At 33.3% G+C, this 15,021-nt stretch overlaps 1 protein-coding gene across 2 annotated transcripts in view; it reads left to right on the top strand.

Moving 5' to 3' along the window:
- The window catches only part of PDE1A (phosphodiesterase 1A), a 288,645-nt gene that overhangs the window by 236,815 nt on the left and 36,809 nt on the right, over positions 1-15,021 (top strand). For both annotated transcript variants that reach the window (XM_025039465.1, XM_025039464.1), the window contains exons 7-10: positions 2,223-2,323; positions 8,416-8,541; positions 11,725-11,826; positions 11,934-12,054. In XM_025039465.1, the coding sequence (XP_024895233.1) occupies positions 2,223-2,323; positions 8,416-8,541; positions 11,725-11,826; positions 11,934-12,054 (450 nt within the window). The remainder of the gene's footprint in view (positions 1-2,222; positions 2,324-8,415; positions 8,542-11,724; positions 11,827-11,933; positions 12,055-15,021) is intronic.

Raw genomic sequence — 15,021 nt, 5'->3', positions numbered from 1 at the left:
TATTATAGTAGTAGATATTGAATGTTCCTTTTTTAAAAACATCACAGTTAAATCTGTACATCTTTAATATAACCGATAGGAAAAACTTATGAAAACAGGTGTTTTTTTTTTCCTAGAAACAATTTTTTTTAATAAAACAATGAGTTTCTGAGGATACAGAAACTGGTTTAACTTCATTTGCTATTCATTTCATGGTGCTTAATTCCACAGTCTCACTGGGGACATTGGAGGCTCAGTCCCACTTCAGCCAGTAATATAGGTCTTTAATAAGGTCATTTTCTTTCTTTTAATAACACAGAATTAAACGCACCTATAAACACAGAATAGCTAGTTATATCAACTCTCTTTGGTTTTGAAAATCATTTCTGCTTCAGTCATCCAACTGTAAGACATTTATTCTTAAATTGCAATCACTAAAGATACATTAGCTCGCTATTATTTTCCAGATTCAATGACTTAAACAATGTATTTAAGGTAATAAGTTTAGTAAAATCCCACTTATTCTGTATTTTACTATATGACAAGACTGTAATAGGCACAGTGCATAAACTATAACTATAAACTTCTTTTAAAAGCCACAAGGGAATGATCACTAATTATATTTTCATGGGAACTATGGCTGAGAAAGAAAATAACTTATTTGCCTGAGAATTAATAAAGATTTAAAACTAGGATTTTCTGATTTCCTAGTATTTTCCCACTACTCCCTACTCCCTCCTCCTAATGCAAAACTGGTGAAATGCAATTCAATAGACAAATATTAAGTTCCTATTATATACCAAATATCATGATAGCTTGAAAAGAGCAAAGATTAATAAGAGCATGCCTTTGGCAACTAGGGGACTCAGCAGTTGTCACCTCCTTTGTTTTTTGACTCATGGACCTATATCAGCTCCCTCTTGCTTTTTATATAATCTAAATTCAAAATCTCTAATCAAAGTCATCTATCAAGTCTTTCCCATGCTCTACTCTATTTTCAATCTCACTTCACTTGACTCTCCAACACAGTTTTACTACTGGTAATTCAATTTTCATATAGACTTCCATAGCATCTATTTCAAATCTGTTTCCAGCCTTGCATTTAGCTACCATCCTGATTCCAAGATTCACTGTCACCAAATAGATATTCTATCTGCCCTTCCATTTCATCTCTTTTCTGTAACCTTTTATCAAGTATTCATGTAGTCTGTTATATTTTTCTGTTGCTTTGTGCAATGTTTTTAATTGTTTCAAGTATATGGAAAAAGACCACTCAGAGCAAGCTTTGTGTCATTTTGGTCCTCTATTTCTACAATGAAATACCACTTGTAGTGTTGTCCAATAGAACTTTCCGTGATGATAATAATGCTTTGCATCTGCATTGTTCTGTATGCTAACCGTTATCCACGTGTGATATTGAGCAATTGACTACTGTGACTATGAAGAGGAATTTAATTTTATTTATTTTCAAATTAAATAGTCACATGATTATCATATTGGACAGTGCAGTAAAAGTGTTATGCAAAATGTGAGCGATAAACTATTGAATTACCTAAATGGACTTTTATAATAATAGTGGAATTTTGCTAAACAACCCAATTGATAACAAAAAAGTCAATGCATGTGAAGCAAGTGGTCTGGATCTTATCTGAAAGGAATTAATCTTTCATTGTTATTAAGTTTAACTGCAAAGTCATAGAATATATGTGTTATGAAGAGCAAATTTGGCAAATTCTTCGAAACTCTTCTAAACCTTTAAATATAAAAACCAAGTTCAGTTTCTCTAATGAGCAAAGTGAATATTTTCAACTCTTGGAAATTCTTCTCTTGGTAAGCTCTTCTACAAAAGTTGAGCTAAAAGGCATTTTAATAATGAGTGAGCTATATGTTAAAAACTGCGAACTGTGATTGACTTCATGGGAACCCAAATTGGTAAGGCTATGAATTCAAAATCCAGTCAGCGTTCACGTTTTAAATCATAGACAATTACTCCTTTTCTGATTAAAAAGAAAATTATAATATTTGGATTTTGAACTTACAAGCCATGAAACAATCATTAACATCATGAAGCATTCATTTTATGTGCAATTAATGGAGGCGAAATAGGAAGAAATATATAAAATCAATAAAACAATTTTATCAGATTATTTATACTGGGTGCACTGAAAATCTTTTTTTGTAGAAAGACAAAAAAAACCCAGGGTCTCTGCTTTCTAAACATGTTGGAATCTTTAATTTACTAGCACTGGCTCACTGAACTGGAAATTTTAGCAATGGTCTTTGCAGCTGCCATTCATGATTATGAGCATACAGGAACCACAAACAACTTTCACATTCAAACAAGGTAAGCTAGATAAAGTATTAACTTTTCTAAGTTAAAACTTGAAATTTATTTTTCTGTATATGATTCATTTTGAGAGGAGTTAAAGATAATAATGAAGATGTCTAATAAGAATAGGTTTAATGGATTTTAGCAAAATTCTTTAAGCTGAAAACATCTAAATCAATCAACCATTATTTATCAAGAATCTTGAATGTATTTGGTGGCATATTTAGTAATTTAAAGAATATAAAAATGTGTAAGATAATTTTTCTCTGCCCAGAATTTATACTCCAAACTATCACACAAGTCAGACATTTATTCGTTGAGACAAATTTTGCAATTTATTGTTTAAGGCATCTGTTTGGTATCATCATGTGTTTGAAAGTAATAAAATTGCCCTTCTGAAAAAAAAAATCTAAAAATCAAAGAAATCTTACTTCCAAGTTAGCTTGAAGTGCTAAATTTAAAATAATTGGAAAATGAGATTTTTTTTTTTAATGATGATGATAATGGCAGTTATTAGAATCAAAATACCAGACAGGAAGTGTATTAGTCTATTAGGGCTGCCATCACAGAATACCACAGATTGGGCAGTTTAAATAACAGAAATTTTCTCACAGTCCTGGAGACAAGATAGTTGTCTAAGATCAAAGTGTCAGCAGGTTTGATTTCTTCCAAGACCTCTCTCCTTAGCTTGCAGATGGCTGCTCTCTTGCAATGTCCTCACTGTGCCTGAGCATCCTGGTGTCTCTTCTTCTTATAAGGACACCAGTAATGTTGGAATAGGGCCCCAGCCTTATGACTCATTTAACCTTAATTACCTCTTTAAAGGCTTTATCTCCAAATACAGTCACATTCTAAAGGACTAGAGGTTAGAATTTCAACATATAAATTTTCAGAGAACACAATTCAATCAATAGGAAGGTGCTCTAAGTTTTGGTTGTTGCACAGAGATCTCAGTGCCTATGAGGCAGAATTTGGTCTAGGACCCATCATGATCCAACTCATTTTATGTACATGGATCCTGAAATTTCTGTCTTTTCCTAGTCAGAGATGCTTACAATAGAGGTGTAAGTTGTGAAACTAATGTCTCTCTCGAACCACTGTAGGACTCTATTCTTACTATGGGAAAACTAAACCTAGTTATTTTTTATATGTTCACTTTTTTAAATTAATAGACTTTATATCTTTGAGCAGATTTAGGTTTATAGAAAAATTAAACAGAAAGTAGAATTCCCATATCCCCTCTCTCCACCTCACAGTTTCCCATAGTGTTAACATCTTGCTCTGGTGTGGTGAATTTGTTACAAATGATGAAATAATTGATACATTATTGGTAATTAAAATTCCCAGTATCCATTAGGGTTTAATCTTTATGTTATACATTGTATGAGTTTTACAAATGTATGCTGCCAAGTATCCACCATTACAGTAGCACACACTACAGTTTCACTGCCCTAAAACTCCACTGTGCCTCACCTTTTCATTCCTCCCTCCCTTCGTCCATCTCTCCGCTTTACCTGTGGCAACCACTGATCTTGTTAATGTCATATAGTTTTGCCTTTTCCGAAATGCCATATAGTTGAAATCAAACAATATAAAATCTTTTCAGACTGGCTTCTTTCAATTAGCTGTATGCATTTAAGGCCCCTATGTATCTTTTCATGGCTTAATAGCTCATTTCTTTGCATTGCTGAATAATATTTCATTTGTTGTCTGGATGTACCAGAGTTTATTTACTTATTCACCTATGGAAGGATATCATAGCTGTTTTAAATTTTGGCACTTATGAACAGAACTGCTATAAAATTCATGTGCAGATTTTTGTGTGGTCTGTGATTAAATTAAACAGGGAAAAACATTTTTTTTAAACAAAACTTAAAATGTACGTTTTACATTTTCTTTAATAGTGATTCCTAAAAACTGATTTTCCAGTTAATAAGAAGTTGTTATTTTGATGTGAGGAGCATAGACACATTTTATTAAAATATTAGACATTTTAGAGGTTCAAAGGACCCGAAAGTGACTGAGATCCACATTATGAATCCTCTGGTCTAAACCTCACGGTCTAAGAAGAAAAAGCAAAAATCTCAAGAGGTGAAATAACCTGTTTATATGCAGTCAGCTGATGGCAGTAGCAGAACTGAGAGGCTGAGAAGAGGCACACTCAATTTCAATCCAGTCTTCTTACACAACTGTTCCTATGGCCAGAGACAGACCTTTATAGCCTGAAATGGATGGTTTTAGAAATCATGTCCCCTTGATGGAGACAAAAGAAGAGTTGGAATTCAAACAATGAAATATTGGGAAGGCATTCTCTGTCCACACAATCCCCTAGATAGACAGATCATGACAGGAAACGGAAGTCCCTGAATTCTGGTTGTGCCGCAGGGAATGTTATTAACCTACACATTTGCAAAGTATAGGGAATTGATTTATTTTTATTTGTGTAAAAAATCAAAGAAAAGGTAGACTGTGCAGATTATTTTTGCTTATCAAAGGCTCTTCTACATCTACCAAGACCATAATGAGTGGGATTTTCATTAAAGATAGCTCTTTACTGAACTGGGCCCTGTTATAGTAGAGGTCCCCAATATTTTTGGCACCAGGAACCGGTGCTCTTAAAGCAGTGATGCTAGAGCTGGGGAGGGGCTGCAAATACAGATGAAGCTCTTCTCACTCACTCACTCACTCACTCACTCACTCACCACTCACCTCCTGCTGCGCGGCCAGATTCCTAACAGGCCACAGACTGGTACCAGTCCACAGTACAGGGGTTTGGGGACCCCTGCTGTATAGAACAGCTGTTTTGGGAGTTGGAGAAGGGAGCAAGTGATTTGTTACCAATGAATAATACTCCTTGCTCTTTCTACTTTGAAAAGTGAAGAAAATGGGCTGGCCTTCTCCAGCAGCAGTGTTAGATCATCATTTCTAGATTTCTCCTTTTACCATTCATTTACAACTGAGTGAAGGGTTCTAGTTTACTTACACTTTGGACTAGAGTAGGAGGAGTTGGAAAAGCAGGAAGAGGAAGAGGAGGAAATCTTTTTTTTTCCTTTTTTATATTAAGAAACTATATACAAGAGAGCAAAGGTCTGGTATTTTACTTATTTTTGTATAACCTATTTACCGGAATTGATTATTTAATGGGTTGATTTTATAAGAATTTGAAAATTTTATGAAAAGTTGTAGTGACCAAAAGGCAATAAAATAATGTGCTTTTTAAAACTCTCACCATCACCTTCACATTTTGTCCAAGGAGAATTAGGTTTTATGTCACCGATGTCAGTGATTCTGTTGTATTTTATATTATTCACTGTTACTTGGATTTAGAGTGTTTGCCTAACATGGAAAACTATGTACTGGATAATGTAAAATGACTGAAAAATAATTTAAAACATAGTACAAAGCTAGATTTAAGTTCGATATAGACATTACAATTCATGAAATCCTTGCAAGTGTAAATAAATGCAAGTAATACCTTCTTTGTTAAAAGAAAATACTGAGCTACATGTTACCATGGATACTGGATGCTGCTTAGAGTCTTGTTCTTTTCTTAGCAATCAAAGACCATCTCAAACATTAAAACTATGCTGTATTCTCAGCATCCTGTTGTATTTATGAGACAAAATCACACTTGCTTTGCTACAATTAAACCTGGTTCAAAAACATTTTTTCTTGTTGCTGAGAGGTAAAGACAGTGATATTTAGAGACATATTTTTGAATTATCCTGGTAAAACTGCAATGACTAGATTTGAGGCCATACAAATAATATTTGGTTTACAAATTACAGTTTTCCCTGTGATCTCAGTGAACTTCTGGAGATACTTAGGCAAGATCTATTTAATTCTTCCTTAAATAAAGATATGCTTTGCCAGTTCAGTTTTCTTTGTACTAAGCTATGATTATAGGCTATGTAATTTTTAGGCCATAGCTGAAATTATTAAAAGAAAATGAATTTTAGAGGTATGTACTATTAGCTAACTACACATGTTATTCTACTTTTATGAAGTGCTGGAACAAAAGAGTAAGTAATTACTCTACTACCTGATAGGTCACTTCCCCTATGTTGGTTTAAAAATAAAGCTTGGTTTATCTGGCAGACTATTAGATACAGATCTCGAATAGGTTGCTTTTTATTTATTCTTGCCTACTCTTTGGTAAATATTCAGTGATAAGGGTCAGTTCTAGGTTATACCTAAGACTCTACACACTGAGAAGCCTAAAATAATGTCTTAATGAGGCAGTTTTAGTGCCAACAGAGTGTGTATCTACCAGGAGGAAAGAAAAGAGAGAGGACCTTGGTGTTAAGGAAAGTCCTCTTACCTGTAGTAGCAACGTTACAACAGGTTTTGATGTCTCTTTTTTTTTTTTTTTTTGCTCTCTTTGATGCCTACCTCCAACTTGCCAACTTATATGTATGGGTTCACCATTTTAATGCATTGAACATAGTGGCTCAGTTTCCAATTCACTTTTTTGAAATGATCTGGCAACCTAAGATGATAAGGAAGGAGATGCAAGATCTCTACTATACAGAGATGAAAATGCTTGAAACATTTTATACTTTATGCTAGAATAGCAAATTTAACAGTGAAACTCAAAGTAGCTTATTTGATGATCAAATGATATGAAAATACAAATTGTTGAGAAAAAAAGTGTTCCTTGATGAATTCATCAAACTATAAAACTCCTTGAAGATAACATAGGAGAAAATGTGGATGACCTTGAGTGTGACAATGATTTTTTAGATGCGACACCAAGGACATAATTCATGAAAGAATTTGATAAGCTGGACTTCATTAAAAATAAAAAACTTATGCTCTGTGAAAGACAATATTGAAAGAATTAGAAGATAAGCCACAGACCAGGAGAAAATATTTACAAAAGATACATCTGATAAAGGACTGTTATTCAAAATATACAAAGAACTCCTAAAATTCAACAATAATAAAACAATCTGATTTAAAAATGGGCCTTGTTAAAGAAGTTATACAGATGGCAAATAAGCATATGAAAAGATGCTCCTCACCATATGCCATCAGAAGAATGCGAATTAAAACAATGATGAAACACTATTACATAGATATAACCTATTAGGATAGCCAAAATCTGGAACCCTAATGACACCAAATGCTGACAAGGAAATGGAGCCACAGGATTGCTTATACAATACTGACGGGAATGGAAAATAGAATAGGTACTTTGGAATACTAAACATACTCTTACCATATGATCCAGCAATCTTGCTCCTTGGTCTTTACCTAAAGGAGTAAAAAACTTATGTCTACAAAACACATGCACACAGATATTTGTAGCAGCTTTATTCATAATTACCAAAACTTGGAAGCAATCAAGATGTACTTCAGTAGGTGAATGGATAAATAAGTGGTGATTCACCTAGGCAATGAAATAATATTCAGTACAAAAACAATTGAGCTATCAAGGCATGGAAAGGTATAGAAGAAACTTAAATGTGTATTACTAAGTGAAAGAAGCAGTATAAAAAGGCTATGTACTATATGATTCCAACTATATGGCATTGTTTAGAGGCAAAACTATGGAGACAATAAGATCAGTGGTTGCAATGGGTTAAGAATTTGAGAGAGATGAATTACCAGAGCACAGATGACTTCTAGGGTGGTGAAAATACTCAACATGATATTATAATGATGATATATGTCATAATACATTTGTGCAAACCTATAAAATATTGAACGCTAAGAGTGAGCCCTAATGTAAACTATGGACTCTGGATAATAATGATGTGTCCATATAGATTCATCAATTATAACAAATGTACCACTGCAGTGGAGAATGTTGATAATGGGGAGGTTATACATGTGTAAGGCCAGGGAGTATATGGCAAATCTCTGTACCTTCTGTTCTATTTCGTTGTGAACCTAAAATTACTCTAAAAAATAAAATTTTATTTTAAAAATTGTCATACAGTTAAAAAAAAAAAAAGGAAACTAAGTACTTCCACAAATTTAGGTGTTCAGTTATAGGGTTTTTACTGATGAGATGTTGTGTAACGAGTATTTTTTTTTTATTGGATGCTCATACATGAAATTGAAAGAAATCCTCTACTAGGTATTTTGTTTTTAATTCCTAGATCAGATGTTGCCATTTTATATAACGATCGATCTGTCCTTGAGAATCACCATGTGAGTGCAGCTTATCGACTTATGCAAGAAGAAGAAATGAATGTCTTGGTAAATTTATCCAAAGATGACTGGAGGTGAGTTTCAGAGGAAGCCTAGAGGAAATTTAATTTCAGGAAAAAGTCAAATTATGTGGTTCAATATGAAGAAAACATATAAAAATAAATCCCTTACTTATAACTGCAAACTCAATTTCACTTGACTGTATGACTCTGAGAAGGATTAGTACATATGTAGAAGACTTTGTTCAGAAGCCAGACTCTGTTAGACAGAGCTGAACTATTTCCAGGTCAATTCAACATCTATGTGCATCATAGCCACTCCACAAGACCATATACCATAAAACAGACACCTTAGGATACATAATTACATACTCTCTGGAATGAAGCTCTGCTTAATTGTACCAATATGTGGTCCTACATGAATTCAAAATATTAGTGTCATACTGATTTCTTCATATATTACTTTTCTATGCATGGAATTTAACTTTTTAAAAAACAAAGAATTTACTATTTGGGGGAAAGCATGACAAATATAATATACTAAAATGTCCCAGGTGCAGAAGGAAATCTTACATGTTTACTCAAGGCATCAGTTTACTTAGGAAAAAAAAAAAAACTACATGGAATGGTGATACTTGTTGCCATTTAGGGGAAAATGACAAGATGCACCCCTACCATGCAGCATAAATTTTCCTCCTTTTTTCTTGATCCCCTAGTCATTGTCATTCCCTTCATTTGCCTATAGGGTCACCAGATTTAGCAATAAAAATAAAGGAAGTCCAGTTAAATATGAATTTCAGATAGACATAGAAATTTTATAGTGTTAAATATATCCTTAATATTTTATAGATCCTACTTATACAATTAAAAAAAAACTTTGTCTTTAACAAAGATCTTATTCAAAAGTCAGTTAATAGGATGAAAAGGTTCCCATTTAAATGCAAATATCAAAGGGTTTTTTTCTCCCCTTTAAATCAAGGTAAAAAGAAATGTTCATAGAAAAGAAACATCTAAAATCAAAAACTGCTTTAAAATAGATAAAAGGTTAATTTAGAGTTTAAAACAAGCTCTAATTTCCCATGATTACTTTTCCACATTGAAACTTCCTGGTTTTTCAAGCCTACTTTTGCAACTTAGAAAAAGATCTAATGTGGTAAAAAGGAGGCACTTTGTTCTGGCAACTCAGTTCAGGCCCTTCATTTTATTCTGCAGAAAACTATAGCCCATGCAGGTGTCCAGCCTAGGAAGGCCAGGACCTAATTGTAAAAGGATTTAGAAGTGACAGCTGCTAGGCTATGTGGAGAATAGAAGGGCAAAGGTAGAAGCAGGGAAACAAGTCTGGAGGTATTTCCTAAGGTCTGAGAGGTTAGCCGTTTAGTATATCTAGAATATTTATTTCTTCAGCAGTGATCATCATTCCTACCTGAAACAGTTATATTATTATTTTTCATTATTATTCCTTTGACTTAAACTTTTTACTTCTCAAAGTTGATTCTGTTGCTATCTCAGTATAATTTTTTATTATGTAATGTTCTTTAACATCTTTAACATTTTATAATTTCTCTGTGATAAATTCTCAGTCATCTTAATTGAATGTTTTATAGAATTGTTTTAATGAATATGGCACATATCATATAGATTGTAGAATTTGATAGAGCTAACACTTTCCAAAAAGCCATAAAAGATCTAATTGCTGTTATGAACTTGATAACATTTTACCAAGAATTAAAATATGGACACGTTTTTAAAGACTTGTAGGTTTTCTGTATGCATTATCTGTTTATTTCTGAAAGTAGCTTCAATAACCACAAATGCAATATTAGAATTTTGGAAAGAAAAATTCATAAAATGTAACATTTTCCTTGTGCATTATTTTGCCTAGTTTATCAATCTATTAGTTAATTATTGATAATATCCAGCATTTACTGATCAGTTATCTGCAAAGCACAATGTATTTATTAGATTTATAGATTTCATAAAACTTTCTCATTTTTCTTAGTTGACATGAATATGTTGGTTTAGCTGCTGTTGTAATATAGGTCTCCTCAGAATTTCAGAAAAAAATGTAACAGAATAATTTTATTATCTTTAATAGCTTCTCTTCCCTTAATATTTGGCTAAAAGTATTCTAAGCAAGCTATCCATATCATGAACAGTAATTAGAGTATTGACTTCTCATGGTTCCCATCTAAAAATCCAATTAAACTGAGCACCCATAATTTTCAGCAAGAACCTCCAATATGCAATTGTTTTTAAAAACAAGTAATTTGATCATGCCATCTTCAAATAAAATTTTTTGACACAAAATCATAATTCATGTTTACCATACACCTTTAATTTAGCTTACTCTATGGCCATACTATAGAATAAAAATAAAATATGGTTTCGCATATGAGTGTCTATTTTACCTATCTGTACTGAATAAGTGATGAATTGTGGAATATGCAAGATTTCCCTGGAACAATTTATTTTCTACTTAGTGCGAGAATGAATTATTCATGGTATAGTCCTTATGATATGGTTACCATATTTACAGTGTCTTGGTTAAAATTTCAATACTACCAATAGCTCTGTCTATGACATAGAAAGTAAGGGTCCCAATAGCTTAGGCAGAGAAACTTCGCTTTAGAGTTTTGGTTTTTCTGGGGTTCTAATTATAAAATATTGGCACAGTGGAGTAGTCCAAGAGTCACCTTTGGTAATGGGAACTCAGGGTTAAATCTTATGTCTGCTATGTAACTGAGCAGAGAACTCAGTCACTGATGCGAAATAGTAATGTTCCCCGCACAGAGTTGTTACAAAGATTAAATGTCTTAATATACATACAAAGCACTCAGAACATTGCCTAGACTGAATAAACACTGAATAAATAGTGGTGGTTTTATTAATAGTACATATTGCATTTAGAATATTTTTTCTTTAAAATTATTTAGGATCACTTCAGATAAAAAAAACAATATTTAGGAATTATGAGTAGAGGAGGGTTGTAGATGTGGGAGGAGAAAGCATCCAGTTCTTTAAGGAAAGATGTTATAAGGAAAGAGCATCATTCACAGATCATTCTCCTGGCAACTTCCTAAATCTTTAAGAGTTAAAAGAGAAAGTAATGCAAACTTTTGTAAGTACTTTTTACATTTAAAAAGTCGCTCCTTTTGTGTTCGTATCCATTAAAAATAAAAGTAGTGATGTTTAAGAAAATATTTCACTTGAGAAAAATAAAGGGCCAAATGAACCTTTTTCCTTTTGATGATTGTACAGGGATCTTCGGAACCTAGTGATTGAAATGGTTTTGTCTACAGACATGTCAGGTCACTTCCAGCAAATTAAAAATATAAGAAACAGTTTGCAGCAGCCTGAAGGGTAGGTTATTTTCTTTTGTATTGTTGAAGTTTCATGGGCTTGAACTCAGAAAAGACTGTAACTGGTTACTTTATTCTGATCATTTGAGTATGTCTTTGGTTTGACAGGATCAACAGAGCCAAAACCATGTCCCTGATTCTCCATGCAGCAGACATCAGCCACCCAGCCAAATGCTGGCAGCTGCACCACCGGTGGACCATGGCCCTGATGGAGGAGTTCTTCCGACAGGTGCCTCTTTCACACTCCTGTGCAAATGTTTTTGTAAATAGTGACTATGCCTATTGACATATAGAAAAGGTGACTTATTATCAACTGGCCACAACACATTCTTGGGACTTTAGGCAAAATTTATTAATCTTTTAGATAAATGTATTTTAAAAATCCTATGTAGTATAATAGATGTGTTAAAGAGTCAAGTCTTAAATCTCAGATGCCACTCTTAGGAAAGAAAGAAAGAAGGAAGAAAGGAAGGAAGGAAAGAAGGAGGGAGAAAGGAAAGGAAAGGAAAGGAAAGGAAAGGAAAGGAAAGGAAAGGAAAGGAAAGGAAAGGAAAGGAAAGGAAAGAATTTAGAGTTGTTATCTGCTATTAAGAGGCAAATGCTAGAACAGAGATAGAAAATAGCTTTCATCTTAAAAAGGGGTAAGGGGGGATATGTAATACTTCTCTGCATGCATCTTGGTTAGAATTTAGTCTTGTGTGCATAGCTGCAAGGGAGGCTGAGAAATACAGTTTTGCCATGTGGATACATGCCTAAGTTTAAAAAAAATCTATTGTTATGTGAAAAAGCAAGCCTGGATATGGATACAGGGAGTGGCCAGTGGTCACTGCCACCAATATACATTTTTCCCTCTATTGTGTTTCCGTTCTGTTTCCACTCCCACCTGGGATGCTACAATATAATTGTGATTCTAACTATCTGGAGTTAGCATCAGATCCCACAAGTTAAGGGCTTGGTCTTCCATAAGACTAGTTCTACTTCAGATGCTAGCCACAAGTGGGGCCCCAGGACTCTAGCACTTTAATCACTGGTTACAAATTTAGGAGTCCCCACAATTTCCTTCGGGTTTGATAATTTCCAGAATGACAAAAGTCAAGAAAGTGCTATACTTAAATTACAGTTTTTTTAAAAAAAAACCAAAGACTATAACTCAGAAGCAGCCAAATAAAGAAGTGCATAGGGAAGGTCTGGAAAAGTCCCAGACATAGAGATTCCATGCTCTTTCCTCATGGAGTCAGGGTGTTTCTCCTTCCTGGCACTTCAAGGTGTTCGCCAACCAAGAAGTAACACGGAGCTTTGATGTCTAGAGTTTTTATGAGGATTTTGTTACATAGTCATGACAGATTAAATCATTGGCCATGTAATTGATATCAACCTTCAGCCCCTACTTTCCCTCCCAGGAGGTCAAGGTGGCCCAAAGTTCCAACCCTCTAAAGATGTGGTTGGTCTTTCTGGTGAGCAGCATCCATCCTGAAGCTATCCAGATCTGCCATGAGTCACATAATTAGTATAACAAAGAGTCCCGTATCACTCCATTCTGTATTTACAGATTATTTGCTATCTCAGTATTGTTCTTTATTTTTAATGATTTACCATTGATTTTAGACCTATTCTGAAGACATAAAGATCAAATATATTACTGTAATTGAATGACTCTGGTTTCTATCTCCCATTGTCAATGGATATGATATATGGTTTCACTTTGAAATAGCATTGCATAGTTCTAGAGAATGTTACTGAGTAGCATCTTCCAAATTCAAATATTTTCATGCTAAAAATAATTTTGAAAAAAATACTTTAATATATTTTGTGCTTAAAAAAAGACCAAGTGTTAAAATCCATTTAATTCCAAAGGCCAACTGCATGCTATGGTCACTTAAAAATTATAATTTTATATACTCAACCAATCGCTAACCAGAAAAATTTAAATCTCAAGAGACTTTAGAGATCTCTAAGCATAACCTTTCATTTCATAAAAGAAATGAAAAAAAAAACCCAGAAATATGAAGAGATAAAGTAACTTTGCTCGGGTTAAGAAGAAATTTTGAAATATTTTCAAATGAATGATCATGAAAACATAACATAAGAAAATTTGTGAGATGCAGCTAAAGCCATGCTTACAGGAAAATTTATAGCTGTAAATGCTTATATTAGAAGAGAACAAAGGTATAAATTAATTATCTATGTTTTCACCTAAATAAGCTAGGAAATGTCTAAAAAATAAACCAAAAATAGGTTGATAGAAGGAGGTAATAAACATAAAAGCAGAAATCAATGAAATCGAACCAAAGGCAAATAATAGCATCTACTACAGTTAAACTTAATATCCCCTATGACCCAGCATGTTTATCCATAGGTGTATAACCCATATAAATTAGTCCTTATACCCACCAAATATCTTATATAGGAGTAGTCATACTACTCCTATCCTATAAGATACAGTTGTACTTATAATAGCCCCATACTAGAAATAGTCCAAATGTGCATCAAAGAATAAATAGGTAAATAAATCATGGTATAATTATATAATGGAATATCATGCAACAATAAAAAAATGGACTAAAATACAATAATAAATCTCAAATGCATATTTCATGTAAATATATGATTCATTTATATGAAGTTCAAAAACTGGCAAAAAATGCATGATAACTGAAATGTGAACAATGGGTGCCTATACAGAGTGGGATTCACTAGAAGAGGGTAAGGGAACTTTCTGGAGTTGATGGAAATGTTTTATATCTTGAGTGTTAGTTACACAAATGTGTTCATAATTTATACACTAAAGGTTTGTACATAAAGTTTTCCTTGATATAAAAAATAATATATCAGAATAAAAGTGTTTCATTAATGACATGAGGAACTCTAAGAAAATCACTGTTTTAAAATATTATCTCTACTAAATCCCAGAGACTTTTGAAATTACTGTTAGATCTCCAAATAATATCATGACTTGTATTATCCCTGTCTCTTATTAATTTCAAATTAGATGAAGAATACCTGACTGAATCATGAGAAATAGAGTCCAGAAGTTTTTGAAGTTCACCATCTTATTCTTGAATTTTCTAGAAAGGTGACTGATACCAATAATGAAGCTTCCAGCATACAGTGATTCTTAACATCTGAATTTCAAGGTAGAGGGAAATCGTTCCATAAGGCTACTTAGCTTCTCTGTCATCCTCAGTACCTAGGAAAG

The sequence above is a fragment of the Pteropus alecto genome, unplaced genomic scaffold (assembly GCF_000325575.1).
Source record: "Pteropus alecto unplaced genomic scaffold, ASM32557v1 scaffold3, whole genome shotgun sequence".
NCBI lineage: Eukaryota > Metazoa > Chordata > Mammalia > Chiroptera > Pteropodidae > Pteropus > Pteropus alecto.
This window is presented reverse-complemented; position numbering and strand designations above follow the sequence as displayed.